This window comes from Bos indicus x Bos taurus, chromosome 6, assembly GCF_003369695.1.
Source record: "Bos indicus x Bos taurus breed Angus x Brahman F1 hybrid chromosome 6, Bos_hybrid_MaternalHap_v2.0, whole genome shotgun sequence".
NCBI lineage: Eukaryota > Metazoa > Chordata > Mammalia > Artiodactyla > Bovidae > Bos > Bos indicus x Bos taurus.
Window position 1 is genome coordinate 19773589 of NC_040081.1, and position 19824 is coordinate 19793412.

The following is a 19824-nucleotide window of genomic DNA, read 5'->3' on the forward strand; positions in this document are numbered from 1 at the left end:
TAGGAGGTGATGGACTGTACAGGGGAAAGGACTAGATTGAGAAGGAGGAAGAAGTGGAGAGAGGGACTTTAGTTGGCTTTTCCCTCCCTTTGGTTTAAAATATAGAAGGATTTCTACTATTCTATGCATAGCACAAGAAAGAGCCGACATATGTAGGAGATTATTAAATAGTACAAATTTTCTTATAAACAACTTAATGTATATCCTTATTCTAAAAATGTAGTCTTTTCCTCCCTGAAATCACAATAAAAAGAGAATTAATTGGAAAGTTTGGCAAAGTAAATAAGGTAGAGTCATAGAAAAGGTTTTTATTCTTGCACATAAAATTTTACATGTATATTTAAAAGGATAATGTAGTTTTAAAAGAGAAAGGAAAAAAGAAAAAATAAGGGCATTATAATTTTAAATTTAACTTTTTATTTTGAAATAATTATAAATTCACATGCAGCTGTTAAAAAAAAATAGAGGGATGCCCTTTACAAATTCCTCCAATTATAATATCTTGCAAGACTCTGTGTGCATTGAATTTTGATATATTATAGAATACATCTGTTGGATCATCAAAAAAAGCAAGAGAGTTCCAGAAAAACATCTACTTCTACTTTATTGACTATGCCAAAGCCTTTGACTGTGTGGATCACAACAAACTGTGGAAAATTCTGAAAGAGATGGGAATACCAGACCACCTGACCTGCCTCCTGAGAAATCTGTATGCAGGTCAAGAAGCAACAGTTAGAGCTAGATGTAGAACAACAGACTGGTTCCAAATAGGGAAAGGTGTACAACAAGCCTGTATATTGTCACCCTGCTTATTTAACTTACATGCAGAGTACATCATGAGAAATGCTGGACTGGATGAAGCACAAGCTGGAATCAAGGTTGCCGGGAGAAACATCAATATGCAGATACGCAGATGACATCACCCTTATGGCAGAAAGTGAAGAAGAACTAAAGAGCCTCTTGATGAAAGTGAAAGAGGAGAGTGAAAAAGCTCAACATTCAGAAAACTAAGATCATGGCATCCAGTCCCATCACTTCATGGCAAGTAGATGGGGAAACAGTGGAAACATTGAGAAACTTTACTTTTCTGGGCTCCACAATCACTGCAGATGGTGATTGCAGCCATGAAATTAAAAGTCACCTGCTCCTTGGAAGAAAAGGTATGACCAACCTAGACAGCATATTCAAAAGCAGAGACATTACTTTGCTGATAAAGGTCCGTCTAGTCAAAGCTATCAGAGAAGGCAATGGCAACCCACTTCAGTACTGTTGCCTGGAAAATCCCATGGACAGAGGAGCCTGGTAGGCTGCAGTCCATGGAGTCATGAAGAGTCGGACACGACCGAGAGACTTCACTTTCACTTTTCACTTTCATGCATTGGAAAAGGAAATGGCAACCCACTCCAATGTTCTTGCCTGGAGAATCCCAGGGACAGGGGAGCCTGGTGGGCTGCCATCTACGGGGTCTTACAGAGTTGGACACGACTGAAGTGACTTAGCAGCAGCAGCAGCAGCAGTCAAAGCTATAGTTTTTCCAGTAGTCCTGTATGGATGTGAGAGTTGGACCATAAAGAAAGCTGAGTGCTGAAGAATTGCTGCTTTTGAACTGTGGTGTTGGAGAAGACTCTTGAGAGTCCCTTGGACAGAAAGGAGATCCAACGAATCCATCCTAAAGGAAATTAGTCCTGAATATTCATTGGGAGGACTGATGCTGAAGCTGAAGCTCCAATACTTTGGCCACCTGATGCAACAAACTGACTCACTGGAAAAGACCCTGATGCTGGGAAAGATTGAAGGCAGGAGGAGAAGGGGATGACAGAGGATGAGATGGTTGGATGGCATCACTGACTCAATGGACTTGAGTTTGAGTAAACTCCGGGAGTTGGTGATGGACAGGGAGGCCTGGCGTGCTGCAGTCCATTGGGTTGCAAAGAGTCAGACACGACTGAGTGACTGAACTGGAACTGAACTGAACTGATAGAACATATGAATGGAGTATGGTGATTGCTTGCATAAATAAGACATGTCTATGAAAAATTAATATCTTGATTCTACTTAGTTCAGGGAAATTTCATGGAAGAGATGAGGTTGATTTTTAAGAAAGTTATGGTTAGTGAACTAAGGTGGAATATGTTTGAGGCCTAGAATACAATCTGAAAAATTTGGAAGTTAACAGATACACGAACAGTAGCTGGGAGTTTCTATGAGACCAGAATTATCCTAATGCCAAAACCAAACAAGAAAAGAAAACTATGGTCCAGTATCTCTCATGAAGAGGGAAGCAAAAATCACCAACAAAATATTAGCAAATCAAATTTTAAAATGTATAAAAAGGATGATACATTATAACTGAGTGGGATTTATCCAAGGTATGCAGTAACAGTTCAATATTCAAAAATCAGTTAATATAATCCAACACACCAGTGGGCTTCCCTTGTGGCTCAGCTGGTAAAGAATCCTCCTGCAATGTGGGGGACCTGGGTTCGATCCCTGGGATGGGAAGATCCCCTGGAGAAGGGAAACGTTACCTACTCCAGTATTCTGGCCTAGAGAATTTCATGGACTGTATAGTCCATGGGGTCGCAGAGAGTTGGACATGACTGGGTGACTTTCATTATCACATCAGCAGATTAAAAAAGGAAAAAAAATCATATGATCATATGATAGATACAGAAAAGGCATTTGTCAAAATCCAATGTTGAGGAATTGATGTTTTGAATTGTGGTCTTGAGAGTCCCTTGAGAGTCTTGTAGTCAAGACTCTCTCTTGAGAGTCCCTTGGACAGCAAGGAGATCCAACCAGTCCATCCTAAAGGAAATCAGTCCTGAATATTCATTGGAAGGACTGATGCTACAGCTGAAACTCCAATACTTTGGCCACCTGATGTGAAGAACTGATCATTGAAAAAAACCTGGATGCTGGGAAAAATTGAAGGCAGGAGGAGAAGGGGATGACAGATGATGAGATGGTTGGAAAGCATCACCAACTTAATGGACTTGAGTTTGAGTAAACTCTGGGAGTTGGTGATGGACAGGGAAGCCTGGCGTGCTGCAATCCATGGGGTTGCAAAGAGTCAGACACGACTGAGCGACTGAACTGAACTGAACTGAATGTCTATTCATGATTTAAAAAAAACCTCTCAATAAACTAGGAATAGAGAGGTATTTCTTCAACTTGATAAAGAATATCTACAAAAAACCTACAGCTAACTTAATGGTGAGAAGCTTGAAGCATATTTACTAAGATCAGGTACAAGGCAAAAGATGTTCCCTCTTATCTCACATTTTCCATGTTGTACTGGAAATTGTAGCTAGTGCACTAAGACAAAGGAAATGAAGGGCATACAGATTGGGAAGGAAGACATAAAACTGTCTTTGCTCATAGATTACACTACTGTCTATGCAGAAATACAAAATAATCAACCAAAAATCCTCTTGGAACTAATAAGTGATTACAACAAGATTGCAGGTTACACAGTTAACAGACAAAAGTTAATTGCTTTTCTACATACCAGCAATGAACACGTGGAATTTGAAATTAGAAACACAATACCATTTACATTAGCATTCTGCAAATGAAATATTTAGATATAAATCTAACAATATATATACAAGACCTGTACAAGGAAAACTAAAAATTCTAATGAGCAAAGTCAAAGAACTAAATAAATGGAAAGACAGTCCATGCTCACGGATTGGAAGACTTGATATTATCAAGATGTCAGTTCCTCCCAACTTGATCAATAGATTCAATGCAATCCTAATCAAAATCCCAACAGTTCTTTTGTGGATATTGATAAACTGATTTCAAAGTTTATATAGTTTATATGAAGAAACAAAAGACCCAGAATAGCCAACACAATATTAAAATAGATCAAAGTTGGAATACTGACACCATCTGACTTCAAGACTTACCATTAACCTACAGTAAATCAAGATAGTATGGTATTGGTAAAAGAGCAGACAAATAGATTAATAGAAGAGCCCAGAAGTAGAGTCACACAAAGATAGTTAACTTATCTTGGAGAATGGAATAAAGGAAATACAATGGAGCAAAGATAGTCTTCTCAACAAGTGGTGCGGAAACAACTGGATGTCCATGTGTAAAGAAATGAATCTAGACACAGAGTTTACTCTCTTCATAAATTTAACAAAATGGATCACAGAACTAAAAGTAAAATGCAAACCTAAGAAAAACACCTCACATAGGAGAAAACCAGATGATTGAGTACAGCAATGACTTTTTAGGTACATCAACAAAGGTGTGATCCATGAAAGAAATAGTTGATAAGTTGTACTTTATTAAAATTAAAAAACCATGAAAGAGCAGGAGAATGAGAATACAAGCCATAGACTAGGAAAAATGTTCTCAAAGACACATCTGGAAAAGGAATATTAATCAAATATCAAAGAACTGTTAAAACTCAGTAACAGAAAAACAAACAACCCATTTAAAAAATGAACCAAAATATTAATGGACACCTCACCAAAGAAGATCTCTGGATGACAAATAAGCATATGAAAAATTGCTTCACATCCTATGTTACTGGGGAAATGCAAATTAAAGCAATGAGACACCATTAGAATGGCCAAAATCCAGAATACTGATATTACTAAATGCTTGTGAGAATATGAAGCAACAGCAACTCTCAGTCATTGCTGGCAGAAATGCAAAATTGTACATTCACTTTGGAAGACAATTTGGTGGTTTCTTACAAAACTCAACATCTCGTTACCATATGATCGAGCAGTCACATGTCTTGGTTTTCACCCAAGTGGACTCAAAACTCATGTGCACACAAAACTGCACAATGTTGTTGTAGCAGCTTTATCCATAATTGTCAAAGCTTGGAGCAACCGGGATGCCCTTCGGTGAATGGATAAACAGACTGTGGTGCATCCAAACAATGGAATACTGTTCAGTCCTAAAAGAAAGTGAGCTATCAAGCCATGGAAAGACGAGAAGGAATCCTAAAGACATATTACTAAGTGAAAGAAGTCGATCTGAAAAGACTACATACTGTGTGATTACAACTGTAGGACATTCTGGGAATAAGAGAGGATTTTTAGGGCAGTAAAAGTACTCTCCACAATACCTCAATGACACGGCATTGTACATTTGTAAAATTCCATGTGTATGTACATGTGCTAAGTATCTTCAGTTGTGTCAGAATCTGCAACACTATGGACCATAGCCGGTCAGGCTCCTCTGCCGATGGGACAACGCTAAAAGGCAACCATCATATGAACTATGGATTTTGGGTGGTAACGATATATCAGTGTGCTAATATTCATCAGTTGTAACAAAACCAACACTCTAGTGGCAGATATTGATGATGGGGAAAATTATACATGGTGTCAGGCCAATACAGGAAATCTTCCCTCAACTTTGCTATGAACCAAAAGTGCTCCAAAAAAAATGTCTTTAAAAAAAGAGTAGCTGGATGATAAAAAAAAAAAAAAAAGGAGGGGAAAAAATTGCATAGTTGCCTGTTAAAAATGAATGACTTATTTCTGGCAACAGTTAAAGTCTTTTAGTGGAGGTGACAGCTAGAGAGGACAATTTTGACAAGACCCTTCTATGACATTTCAAAACTCATGACAAAAAAAATTTGCTCACCTATGATTTCCTCTATTTGTTATGTAAGCAAAGTTTTAACAAATAGCTTTGAGAAGTCTAATTTATCTACCTATCGATCTATAAGGGCTTCCCTGGTGGCTATATATCGATCTATAAATGAAATATATATATAAGATATATATAAATGATATATGTATCAATCTATAAGTGAAAACTGGGTCTACTTTAATAATTATTAGGTAAAATATTTCTGTCTTGGTTCTTTCATCTTGTTTTTCAGTGAATTATCATGATCATAATTCTGTTCTTTGTTCAGTTAGATTGGTAAAATTTCATTACACGTGATTGTCTAAAATCCTCTTAAGGAGAAGTGGGTGTCTAAGAGCTGAGCTGGGTGGGGATTAGGGAGGAGGTTCAGACAGAACTAAGGTAATCTCAGGGCTTCCTTGGTGGCTAAGTTGCTAAAGAATCTGCCTGCAATGCAGGAGACCTAAGAAGAAAATAGCTACCCACTCCAGTATTCTTACCTGGAGAATTCCATATAGCAGCCTTGCACGCTGCAATCCATGGGGTCACAAAGGTCAGACATGACTGAATGAAGAGTATGGTGGTGGTTTTGGAAGGGTAATCTCAGAGAGTGCATTCAAGGAGCAAAGCTAAAATTGAGAGACAGGCAGGCTGTCCAGCGGGTTTGCTACACAGCCTCTGTGCTCTGTATAACTCCTGGGAGCACCTTTCATCTAAAGAGCCATCCAAGGGCTGCATATTGAGGTAGAGCCCAGCTTTGAGGGGTCAAGGCAGACACCAGTTATGTCAAATCAGAAACCTCAGATGAGAGGGCAATCTTCAGAAATTCCCAGAACATGTGCTGAAGCTGCAGTCCCTTTCATGTAGGCCAGCAATGGACTCATTCTGGTGAGGAGGGAGTCCTTACAAATATGGCCACTTGGGACTTCCCTGGAGGTCCAGTGGTTAAGACTCCGTGGTTCCACTCCAGAGATCGGTTTGGTCCCTAGTTGAGGAACTAGGATCCTGCATGCCACATAGCATGGCCAAAATAAATAAACAGATACTTTTAAAAAATACAGCAAACTCCAAAGGAGAATAAAAATCATTCATCAAACTAAAATGTAGTAACTACAACTTAAAATTCACAGGACAGCAACTGAGCCGTGACCATCTTTTTGCTGTGTGCACGCTTAGTCACTCAGTCATGTCCGACTCTTTGTGACCCTACAGACCATAGCCTGCCAGTCTCCTCTGTCCATGAGATTCGCCAGGCAAGAATACTGGAGTGGGTTGCCATGCCCACCTCTTCAGGTGGGCATTCTATCCCTGGGTCAGGGGCATCTTCCTGACCCAGGGATAGAATGGGCATCTTTTATACCTCCTACATTGGCATGCAGGTTCTTTACCACTAGCGCCACCTGGGAGGCCCACATACAGATTTCCATGGCATTGCCATATTTGAACAGTATTTTTATTACCATCATGCATTTACATCCTCCTCCTCCCTGGCTCCTTTCAGAGATGATTTGATCTACTCTATGTTCTCTCCTTATGCATAAGCTTCTCTATCAGGGTTGATGCCATAATTTAAGCTATAGCAGCTTCACTCAGGTGGAGGACAGGCGCAGGACGCTGAATTCCCTGGGCCCCGTGGTCCCTTCCCTCTCTTGCACTTTGAAAACAAAGGGCAAGTTAAGGATTTGTCTTAATTCCTTGCCTTTTGTGTCCTCCTATTCCAGGCCTTCCCTTACCCACTCTGGACCCTGGAGGAGAGGGTTTTGGTAGGATGTCAGTACAGTGTGTCATAGGCCACATATGTCGCACAGTACAATGGCCCTCACAACATCTAGACTTGCATGATAATGCTGGTCGGCACCATTTTCCACTTGAGGGCTCTCCATCCAGAGAGAGCTTGATATTGTTCTCAAATGTATGGTCCTTCAATAAAGAAAATAAAATATTTCTCCATTTAAATTAGTACTTGTTATTTGTGGTTTAAAATACAACATGTAAATAAACTTTTTTGGGGGAAAAGTTTCCATAAGGGTATATATATATGCACACACATATGTGGTATGATTACAGTATCACGAAATATTTGGGTATGTCCATGATGCTTTTGAACTGTGTTGTTGGAGAAGACTCTTGAGAGTCCTTTGGACTGCAAGGAGATTGGTCCTGGGTGTTCTTTGGAAGTACTGATGCTGAAGCTGAAACTCTAGGACTTTGGCCACCTCATGCGAAGAGTTGACTCGTTAGAAAAGACTCTGATGCTGGGAGGGATTGGGGGCAGGAGGAGAAGGGGATGACAGAGGATGAGATGGCTGGATGGCATCACCGACTTGATGGACGTGAGTTTGAGTGAACTCTGGGAGTTGGTGATGGACAGGGAGGCCTGGCGTGCTGCAATTCATGGGGCTGCAAAGAGTCAGACACGACTGAGTGACTGAACTGAACTGATATATGTCTAGACAATAAACCAAAATATTTATTGTGCTTATTTCTAAGTGGTAAAGCTATACATGTTTATTTTCTTCTATATATTTTTCAAATGAAAATTATTTACAAAATTGCTGCCAGAAAGAGTATCCCAATTCTAACAGGAAATTGCAACTGAGCTCGTGTCACTACAAAACGATTTGTCCTTTTTTCATAAAATAAAAAAAGTCAAGTATAAGTTCACACAATTAGAGCAGATATAAACAAATCCAGAATAATTACACATAACTTTCTTGTTACATAAATGAAAACAGACTAAATGTGTACTCAAATATATACACATAAATAGAATATCCTTGGAAGGATAAAAAGAAGCTGCTAATGATGTTTGTCTCTAGAAAATGAAACTGAATAGCTGTAAGATGTTATTGTGTCCTTGAGATCTTTGGCATTTTTGTATTATCTGAATTTCACAAATTAAAAAAAAAAACTAAAAACATGTATTTAAATTTATCTGACTATGCTTTTCAATCACTTCTTGGTCCTTTCCTTATACATAAAACTGTTTCCACTGTTAGGTTATTCCAGACAGTCATCTGTACCCTGATTCATTCAAGCAAGTTCACTCAGATAAGCACAGGGCTTTTCTCAGTTTTCAACCTCCTTCTTTCAATTTTCACTCTTATAAACTGACTTGCTTCTTCTGGGGCTGAAAAGACATGAATCAGCTGCCTAGAAAGAAGACATGGAGGGAGTACAATGTGGTGAAGAGTCTTCTCAGCAAGAGAAAAGACATCCATCAGATGACTTCCCAAAGTCCCTTCCAGCCTAACTTGTACATGTGAAATATTTATCTATGTTGCCATAAATAAATATTTATTTATGGTTTAGCTAAGCATGGTTGCAGATCATTTCCATAGTAACATGAAAACTATGTATTAGTTTCTAAATTTTGACACCAACTAATGACAGGTGGCCTATGTGGAAAGTCCATGGTATTGAAACAGGACAGAGAGTGAATGTCCAAGGAAAAGGTGGTAAAGTTAATGAACTGGTGGTGTAAATTAACTACCTCAGTATGCAGATAGATTTAGAATGATTTAGATTTAGATTCAGAATCCTCTGAATCCTCTGAATTCCTAAACATGTATTTTACTTGTTGCTGCTGCTGCTAAGTTGCTTCAGTCGTGTCCGACTCTGTGCAACCCCATAGACGGAAGCCCACCAGGCTCCCCCGTCTCTGGGATTCTCCAGGCAAGAACAGTGGAGTGGGTTGCCATTTCCTTCTCCAATGCATGAAAGTGAAAAGTGAAAGGGAAGTCGCTCAGTCGTGTCCGACTCTTAGCGACCCCATGGACTACAGCCTACCAGGCTCCTCCATCCATGGGATTTTCCAGGCAAGAGTCCTGGAGTGGGGTGCCATTGCCTTCTCCAGTATTTTACTTAACCAAAGCTTAAAAGCATAATGAAGTGGGGGAAAGGTGGATCTGACATGAGAATTCTGAGAAACCTCCAACTGATTGCTATTATAACATTAGTGGAAAGGACATAGACTGCTGGACTGAAGCTAAATTCCACAAAGAGGAAGGCAGAGAGCACTGAAAGATAACTACGCGTTGGGAAGTGCCGGATGTGAAAAATCAACAAGCTCTAAACAATCCAGATAGAATGACAAAAGAAATGGTAGTTAGAATTATGAGAATGGTAATTCAAAGTATTAAGAGTCAAAGTTAAACAAGCCAAGTAAATAAACATGTTACATAACAGAAACATTTTATTTTACACGGTCTGAAGCACCAAGTCTTAGCATTGATCCTAAGAGTTACATAGGAAGCAAAAAAATAAGACAACAGAAGTGAAAAAGCAAGCAAAAATTAAAGCGCATACCCAGGTGTACAGCTCAGGAATGGAATGTACACTGGTGGCACCAGTTTAATTCACCAGTGTAGCTGATGCTATAAAAGTGAAGACATTCTAAATAAATGTCTTATTCCATTTGATTCAAAAAAAGATTATTAATTCAAAGGAAGGCATTTTCTTGTATATGTAGTCTCTTTTTTTGGTATTGATCATTAACTCATCAAGGGACAGAGCTTTGGCAAATTGTGTTTATTTTAAAACATGTTTCAGTCACACATGCTTTTATACATATTAAATACTTCAGAGTCAACTTAAAAAAGAGAAAGAAGTAAAGACAGAGAATATAGACAATTCTTTTAGGGTCAAGAGAGAGTTTTTGTTTGTGTTTTTTAAGATAGCCGGTGATGGTGAGAAAAATCCATCCAATAGGCAGAGTAAAACCGATTACACAGGACAGAAAAAGGACACTGGCAGGACCAAAATTGAGGAGTAAGCTTGAGAGGATAAAATCCCGTGTAGTGGAGAGGTTCTCCTTAATGAGAAGCAGGACCCACCAGCCAGGTTATATGAGTGGAGATGCAGGTAGGTTTAGATTTTTTGAAGAGTGTGTGAATCTTCTTATTGTGACTATTTTCTCCATGAAATGATGGAAGATGATGCTAACTGAGAGTTAGAAGAAAAAAGAGAGTGTTTGAGGTGTGAGGAGCAAGAAGAAGATATGAAAGAGTCCTTTCAGAGACATTATGGGGGCCCCACTTGAAAAAAATGGTTATGAATTTTAAGAGAGATTGGTTCAGCTGCATATGGTAAAGGTAGAAAGTACACAGACAATTGAACTTCATTAAAGGCAGCTTTTTTTTTCAGGCAAGTAAATAAAAGAGAGCAAGAAAAGGGAATTGAATTCATCTGCAAGGAGTGATTTTACAGTGAAGGAGCCTGGAAACTACACCAGGTGTGGGCTTGATGAACACGTGAATAGGCAGGGGTGAGCTCAGTAGCTGAGGAGCCCTGGCAACACTGCTGGAGAAATTGCTCTGGAAATTGCTGGAGACAGGACCAGCGGGAGTGAGCTGAAAGACAGGACATGGGGGTTAGAGAAAGGTAAGCTTGGAATTCTGGTTCAGAAGGCATGAAGTTACTGGTAGTGATGGTTGTAGGATGGGCCCCTGGAGAGAGCGGCTGAGATGGGGTTGAGGAAAGCTCATTGACTATAACGAACAAGTCAAAGAACTGAGTGAAAGGCTGTGCCTGAATGTTGAAATTACTGAAAATGGATGGCAAAATTAGGTACAGAGAGAGAGAAATTATGGAGACAGTGTGTTAGGTATAAAATTTTCTGAAGAATAGGAGTAAGGACTGGACCATAAGGGAGGGTAGATATTTGATAGAGTCTGAGGCCACATGCATTTAAAAATCAACATTTGAGTAAATATGTAAATAAACATTGTATTAACAACCATGACTATCTGCCAGAGAGGAGGTTGCATCAATGCAGCTAGCTTAAATTAAGTGAAAAACACACCAAAAATACTTTAATATATTGAGCAATGAATCAAAAGCAGCTTTTTGTCATGAGTGTAAATGTTATTCTTACTCTTACAGAATTACTAAGAAATTTCCAGATTCATAAAATTGTCTTCTAACATGAAAACTGCAAGAGGATTAAATTGGAATACTAATGAAGTGTTTGGATCAGGACCTGACAAATAGCAATACCTAATAAAAAGTCATGAAGGAGGAAAATAAAAGATGACTCCTGATGAAGGGAAAATGTTTTGCCTATTTGGCCTCTTTGCTTTATACATTGGCCTAAATTAAAAAAAAAAAAAAAACAAAAAAAACCCTTTTACATCAAAGGTCACCTTGATCTACACTGGTTTTCCCTGATTTTTAGACCACTTCATCTGTTATTTCTGAGAAGAGTTTTTTGCTAAGAAATGTAAACTACCGGGGAAGAGGCTTAATAACTGATGTTAGAACAACTGACTTGCCATCTTTTTATAATCTGGGGTACATGTTAAGATGCCAAACCCAGAATCCACAAAGTTGGATATATCTGGCCACTTAAATATGGCAAAAACAAATGAATAAGCCTTAAAGAAGGTTTTGACTTTTTAACCTTGGTCAATGTTAGAAGGCAAAAGACAAACTGAAAAAATCAGCTGCCACATATAGATAAAAGGAGGTTTTATAAAACAATAAGAAAAAGACAAGCCATAATGTTTTTCAAAAGAGCAAAAGATCTGGATATGAATAAGGATTAAAAAGAAGCAGCTGATGAATATATACTTGTCAGAAGAAACCAAAGGTACCTGGTCTTCACTGTTGTTTATAAACCAATAATGCTCAGCTGTAAAGATGATGCAGCCGTATACCAGCTCAAGCAATGTGTGTGGCAATGAAAATTAGAACACTGTCAACTTTTTGGTTTTAAGTTGGCAATTTTTATCAAAATCCTAAGCATGCATATCCTTTGACTTAGCAATTCCACTCCTAAGAATTTATTCCAAGCAGATAAGGTGACAATACCCAAAACATGTGTGTTTCAGCATCAGTAATAGTAGAAAAACATTGAGAAGTGTTAGTGGTCATGAAAATAGGTCCAACAGACTGCTGAATGTAACAAGCATATTACAAAATAGCATGTGCGGTTCTGATTACATTTATCTATAAAATATATGTGAGTGTTTTGATATGCAAGTGTCCAAACTGATGTCTGAAAGGATGTTTCCAACCATGTAAATAGTGATTATCATTGAGTCATGGAATTCCTGATCATTTTTACATTCTGGTTTATGTTTTTGCATATTGTTTGAACTGCATGTGAGGACCACTTACCACCTTAGTGATTTAACATATATGTAAGAGAAAATTCTTGTACCTTTATTCTAATTCCCTGAAAAGATCTTGAATAAAGAGGAGGAGAAACATTAACTTATAAACACCTCTATTTTTGTCTTAGGCCAGTTCTGCCTAAGAGAAAATTGTTACCCTACATTCAAGTTCATTTCTATGCTTCATTTTACTTAGCTAATAGGCATAATTCAATTGAGCTCAACATAGGGGAGGAAAAAAAACCCACATAGTTTTCTCTTCTGAAAACTTGACCATCTTTAGATCAAATTAAGTGCTTTGTTCTTAAACTGCTTAAAAACTCAACCACTCAGAGTTTGTTGGCAGTTCCATGGGCATTCAAGAAAGAACACATAGAAATTTCAAAGTGGCAAAAACTGAATTTCCATTTCCGCATATCTTAGAATACAGTTTCCCTGATGCTGGGTGTCCCTGTGCTGACAGAAGTCTGAGTCTGGTGATGACTTCTGCTGTCTTGAACCCAGGGCTTCAGGGGAAGGGCCCATTGCTCCTGCCATCGCAGCGATAGAGGATAAGGATCCTCGGATACACTTGGGTTCTGTGATTTCCCGGTTCTGGTGATCCTATTTAGGATGGGGCTGGAGGGACCCTCAAAGTTGCATTTACCTGTTTATTTCTCAAGGGCTGAACCACTTCTCGAACGCACAGCTCTAGATCATTGAGATAGTCCTTTTCCGTCTGTATCAGCTCCTTGATGATTTTCGCACGCTTTGCCATCATTCTCTGAATCTGATGCTCATCCTCCTGAGTTAGGGTCTCAACTGTGGAACACCCAGCCTGTGGCGTCATCTTTTCTGTTAAATGAAAATGTGTATTAATACACCTGAGACATTCTGTTAGGATTTCTTGTTCATTTGTTACAAACATCCATCACTGCAGAATTGTTGTTAGCAAGGAAGAAGGCTTAGGTGTCTTCACCTGTGTTCTTGGAAAGTGATGTGTAGATGTTCTCCTTCAGGCTGGAATGCTGTGAAACTGTGAGCAGGAGTGGGGTTTCAGAAAGAATATCTCTAACAAGTCAGTTAAAAAATACTTGACATGTCTCGTCTTTAAAATACCCCATTGCTATTATAATAGATTATAAATCTGATCTTCAGCTAGAGGTAAAAATGTATAAAATCCTAGTACGGAACTTCTCGACATATTTCTTTTTAAATCAAGGGAAGATTTTTTAATTTGCGAATGGAACACTTTCCAATTTTGTATCTATTAAAAATAATTGTCCCTCATTCTAAGTAGGTGGTATGCATATCTCCATAATATGGAAAACAATTACATGTGATTGAGATTTGTCTTTCAGTTCACAATCAGAATCCATGAGGAGTGAGGCAGTGGTAGGTTAAATACATTTCAACCAAGATTTCTTATGCCTCATCTTCAATACTATGCATATCTTGTTATTGCAAAATTTTTGAACTGCCAAATGGAAATATTTGATAAAAAAATCACAGTGCTCAGGAGATGTTGAAATAAGTGGGAAGGCTCACATGTAGCCAGGGTTTTATAGAAGGTATAATGTGAGCAAGCTAAATATCTTCAAGGATGAGTTTCCCACAGTGATGTAAAGTTTTGGAAGCCACAAACTAGGTCACAGATGAAATCAGAGCAGTGATAGATAGTGGGGCAGCGAGTATGTGTGTCTGTAAATGAATTCACTTCAGACTTGAAGTCATTACAAACTTAATTTTCATCATAGTCTCCGTAGTTGCAGAAGTAACTTTATTTCCTTTAAAACCAATATGATTCTAGTAACTGAAAAGTAAGACCTTTTTAGGGCTTCCCAGGTGGCATTAGTGGTAAAGAACCTGCCTCCCAATGCAGGAAACTTAAAGAGATAGGGGTTTGATCCTTGGGTGGGGAAGATTCCCTGCATGGCAACCCACTTCAGTGTTCTTTGCCTGGAGAATCTCATGGACAGAGGAGCCTAGTGGGCTATGGCCCATAGAGTTGCAGGATCTTCTCTTGGCTGACTCCAGAAAGAGCCAAGACAACTGAAGAAATATAATAGCAGAGCTAATGATTCCATGTAAAGAGAGACTGCCCCAAGAATGTGAAGAGACACAAGAAGTATTGAGCACTCCTTTCTCTCTTGCTCAGTAATTTCAGGAGTCCAGGCAGAGGCTGGAATGATGCTGTGAAGGTAATTCCATCATTAGTTTGAAAGGTGTACTAGTTTGGTTTTTGGACAATCCTGACTTGAAGGTGAATATGCTTCTGGGTCATTTGCCTGGAAACTATTCTTCCTTCATCAGTAAAGAAGGATTTGACAAATACCATCTAAGAGCACATGGTTTTACAAAGCTTGGGCCATTCAGTGCTAGAGAAATAATCTATATCAGTTATTGAAGGAGAGAATCGTGGAAGGAGCTTTCATATCTTGAAGCAAATTTTGAGAATTTGGGGGTGCTTGATAATTTATAGTACTCTTATTGGAAGGTATAAAAATCTTGTCTTTCAGCACCCCAGATTCGAGGGAAAAGTTATAGTGAGATGTCAGTATTGTGAACTATTTTGGATATAAAAGAGGAGGTCAGGGCAGGAGGTGAGGAGATATGCAGTGAGCAGATTGTATTTGTAACCTGATCTTGTGACCTGTGTGAGCCTCCTTTTGACTGATCCTTTTAAAAGCTGGGGGGTTGGAAGTCAAAGGGCAACGGGGAATAATGGGGGTTCAAATAATCTGTCAGTTTTGGGGGACTAGCAAAGAGAAGGGAGTCTTTTCTGATTTTTGGCCAAGAAATATTCTAAAAATACATTCTCAGGTTTTTGTTAGTTCTCAATTCTGGAACTCAATTACTACATCAATTACTACTCAATTACTACTTCAATTTAATTTACTTTACCAATTTCTCCAGTTGCTGCACTTTAAATGTACAATCCTAGATTTATTAATGAAAAATTATATGTTCTAATCCTGCACAGTATCTTGTTCAGAACCAAGTTAGGAGGTCACAGTGGTGGAAATAGTGTTAGTCAAGATATTTAACTTCAGAAACTTTTCTGTTCAGGTATAAAAACCTTCTGAGAGAATTCAGAGTGGCGTGATCTTGTGAGCTATCTTGTTTGCTCTTTTGACTCAAGTTTATTGTGGGAACAAAGACTTACATCATTTTCCCATCCAGTCTCTAAACACGTTCTACGTCTGCATTTCTTAAACCAACAAACTCTTCATGATACACTGTGAGCACAAGCTTTGTTGTTATAAGGTCCTTCTTGACCTTTAAAACTTTTATCTTTTAGTTATACAGTGTTTTTACATATACTGTGTTTTTATATAAAACTATTTGTAGCACATGAATACAACCAACATAGATTACCAAGTCAGCAGTCAGCTATGATCATCTTTTATTTCTAGATAAAGCCACAGAGGAGCTGAATGTTTAGGAAAGAAGGAAAAATAAAACTTCCAAAATGACTATTTTCCAGGAGCTAGCATAAACTAACAGAGATGGCAATGGCACCCCACTCCAGTACTTTTGCCTGGAAAGTCCCATGGATGGAGGAGCCTGGTGGGCTGCAGTCCATGGGGTCACTAGAGTCGGACACGACTGAGCGACTTCCCTTTCACTTTTCACTTTCATTCATTGGAGAAGGAAATGGCAACCCACTCCAGTGTTCTTGCCTGGAGAATCCCGGGGACGGGGAAGCCTGGTGGGCTGCCGTCTATGGGGTCACACAGAGTTGGACACGACTGAAGTGACTTAGCAGCAGCAGCAGCAGCAGCAGCAGCATAAACTAAAAGATTGTGCCAAAACTAAAGGGAAATGGAAGCTAAAAGAACATTTAGATAGTCTTGAAACTTAAGCGGCAGACCAGTGGTTAAGACTTTTTGCCTTCCAGCACAGGGAGTACGGGTTCAATCCCTGCTTAGGGAGTTGGGATCCTTCATGTTTCGTGATGAAAGACCCAAACATAAAACAATAGAAGCAATATTGTAGCAAATTCAATAAAGACTTTAAAAATGGCCAACAGCAAAAAAAAAAAGAAAAAAAAAATCAAAACTAAAAAACCCCATTTAGTTTGTTTTAACCAGAATATTGCTACCATGCATGAAAACTGTAACATGTAAATGATCCTCAACTCCAGCCTCTTTCTTTCACCCTCAAGTTTTATTTTTCCAGCAGTGATGATGAATTTTCACTCTTCTAGCCACAAATTTCATGAGGAACATATGTGGAAATTTTTGGCCAAGGAAGTTTATGTAAAAGGATTTTGCAGCAGTTTGGGGAAAGGATAATCAGACTTAAGATCAGCTTTGCCACTCTTCACAGAGAAAACTTGGTGGATAAAAAAAATAGTTAACCTTACACAGCCTCAGTTTCTTCATCTGTAAACTAGGAGCGAAAACCATCGCATTAAATGAGCAACTGTATATGGAAGTTCCATAGGGTCTTTAAAACCATATAAATGTTAGTTATTTCCAGACACGGGAATAATAGGCTTCCTTTTTCTCTACTCTTGACCTTTTCCACCACCTAGGGCAAATAACGATCTCATTATTTTATAGTTATCAACTTGGCAAGAAAAATGTATGACTTGAAGTGGGTGGACAGCTATGTTCAGATGGGAAAGAAGGAGAAATAGGGGCATAGCTCGCGGAGGAAATTGAGACTAGAGCTGACGTTTGGAATCCTGCGTAGCTTTCCTGGGCTAGCTGTGTGCGTGGGGAGAACCCTCATCTTTTTGAGGGGTGAAAAAGCCCCCAAAGGTTGCTTGTGTGGGGCGTGGTTGAGGAGGTTGATGACAGTCTTCACTGATAGCCCATGTTTTGCTTAGAGTTTGTGTGCGCTCTTTCTGCTTTGCCATTGTTGCTGTTGCTATTGCTGCTGCTGTTATCGGGGTGATTTGAAGGAGAGGTAAGTAGTTTTTTCAAGCTATAAAATTATATTTTTGAGGTTAAGTGCCTAGGCTTTGTGTCAGACTTCCTGAGTTCAAATTCCACCTCTAACATTAGATATGTGACCTTGAACAAGTTATTTAACTCTCTGTGCACCAGTCTCCTCATCTGTAAGTTAAGTGATTGTAGAAAATGAAATGAGTTAATGTTTGTTAAATACAAACATTTTGTTTGTTAAATACAAAGTGTCTTTAAAATAGTAGATACTCTGTAAATGTTTGCTATTATTATTAGAGGCAATTCCTGTTTATTAGCTATAATATAGTTTTCCCTGTATTTTTAGCTGTATTCTAATTTAGTGTGTAACCTTCTCAAAATATTTTCGTGCACATGTAAATGTACATACAGAAGTTATAATAGATATTTTTTGGTGAGCATATTATATGTGTGTATATATGTATATATACACACATATATACATGTATATACATTTATCTTTATTCTTTACAATAACAGTATGATCATCAGACACTGCCATTTATTTGCCTGAGCAATATTTAGTCTCCCACTTTTTAAAAATAAATTGAACTCTGAATAGATAAAAATGTTTACTTCTTAGATTCTTTTTCAAACTATGTCTCATTTATGGCAAATAAGATGTTAAGCAGAAATCTCTGAGAGTGGTTTCGGGAGTTTTTAAAAAGCAAATTTGGCTGGGATTCTGCTTCTTCCATCCTCCACCCCTTATGGTTCTTGCCTTCTTTTTATTGTCTGGAATGTGAATGTGAATCCTGGAGGGGCGGCAGCCATGATGGAACATGAAGTACTAGTCACAAAGATTAAATCTATACACAATGGACAGCAGTGTATGGAAAGATGTGAAGTATCTCTTTACTCCTAGACTTCTTGTATGAGACATATAAATATCCATGTGTTAGGTCACATTTTTTTCTGTTCTTTTTATTCCTATGAGATAGATATTTTGATATCTAGAAATTCGAGTGCTGCAAATAATGCAACCTATGTGAAACTGATCTAGCAGGGGAGGAAGGTTATCAGGAGGACATTTGTAGTCTGGAGAGTTGGTTACCATTAAAATCTAGTGGCAAAGTATTTGGTAAATGTATATTTCTGCATACCAAGACACATAATTAGGGAATTGGTAGAAAATCAAAATGTTAGCATGTTTTGATTCTTCCTTGTCACTTTCAACAAAAGCTTACCAATGAGATATGAGCTCAGACCACAGCTAGCCAATCTACAAAAACAGATGGATGAAAACACCCAAAAAAGATATTCTGCTGGTGGCCTATAATTTAAATAGCCTGAAAGTCCCAAAATTGATTGAAAATGCCAACCACTGCCATTCTTAAAGGAAAGCCCAGGAAATAGCTTTAGGAGAAGATGAGAGTGATGTCTCAGGGCTGCTTCTTCCATGAAGAGTACTCTGCCATTACAGAGAGGGAAAGCATACCAGCCTGGATAAATTTTAATGGTGTCTGAGAGACGGCCAGAGGCCATCAGGCTAGGGAAATTCTATTAATGCCAGATCCCACCTTCTTGGGCCTCATCCCTGAGTCTGACTCATGGTTCTCTGCTAATACCCTGCTGCACTTCTGAATGGAGAGACTTCTGGGCTTTGGAAAGTATCTCTGGGCATTAGTGGTCCTGACTTACCTCTTAATTATTGATATACTTTCTCCTGGTTTCCATAATCTGGATTCTTGCTCACTGTAATAGGCAGAAAATGGTCTTTCAAGGATGTCCACATCTTTGTCCTCGTAACTTGTGAGTATGTTACCTCACCCGGCAAAGGAGGCTTTGCTGATGTGACTAAGGTTACAGACTTTGAGATGGGGAAGTTATCCTGGATTCTCCTGGTGGACCCAATCTAATCACATTCACCATTCAAAGAAGAAGAGAGCAGAGGATAGGTGAAGACTGTGAGGGACTTAACTCACCATTGCTGGTTTTTGAAGAGAGAGGAAGAGGGCCTAAGGGCCAAGGATCGTGAGTGGCCTTCAGAAGGTGAGAACAGGCCACCAGGAAATAGGAACCAACAATCTGAAGAGTGAGGAATGGCTTTCCCTCTCAAACCTCCAGAAAGGAGCATGGCTCTATTGACACCTTGCTTTCAGCTGTGAGACTAGTAAGCAGAGACTCTGGACTTCTAACCTGCAGAAGCTGAGACAATACGTTTGTGATAAACTACTGTATTTGTGGTG

At 38.8% G+C, this 19824-nt stretch overlaps 1 protein-coding gene across 1 annotated transcript in view; it reads right to left on the minus strand.

Annotated features, from left to right (window-relative positions):
* The window catches only part of ARHGEF38 (Rho guanine nucleotide exchange factor 38), a 155691-nt gene that overhangs the window by 92093 nt on the left and 43774 nt on the right, over positions 1–19824 (minus strand). Inside the window, exon 2 of the mRNA XM_027543911.1 lies at positions 13369–13556. Coding sequence (XP_027399712.1) covers positions 13369–13556 — 188 coding nt within the window. The remainder of the gene's footprint in view (positions 1–13368; positions 13557–19824) is intronic.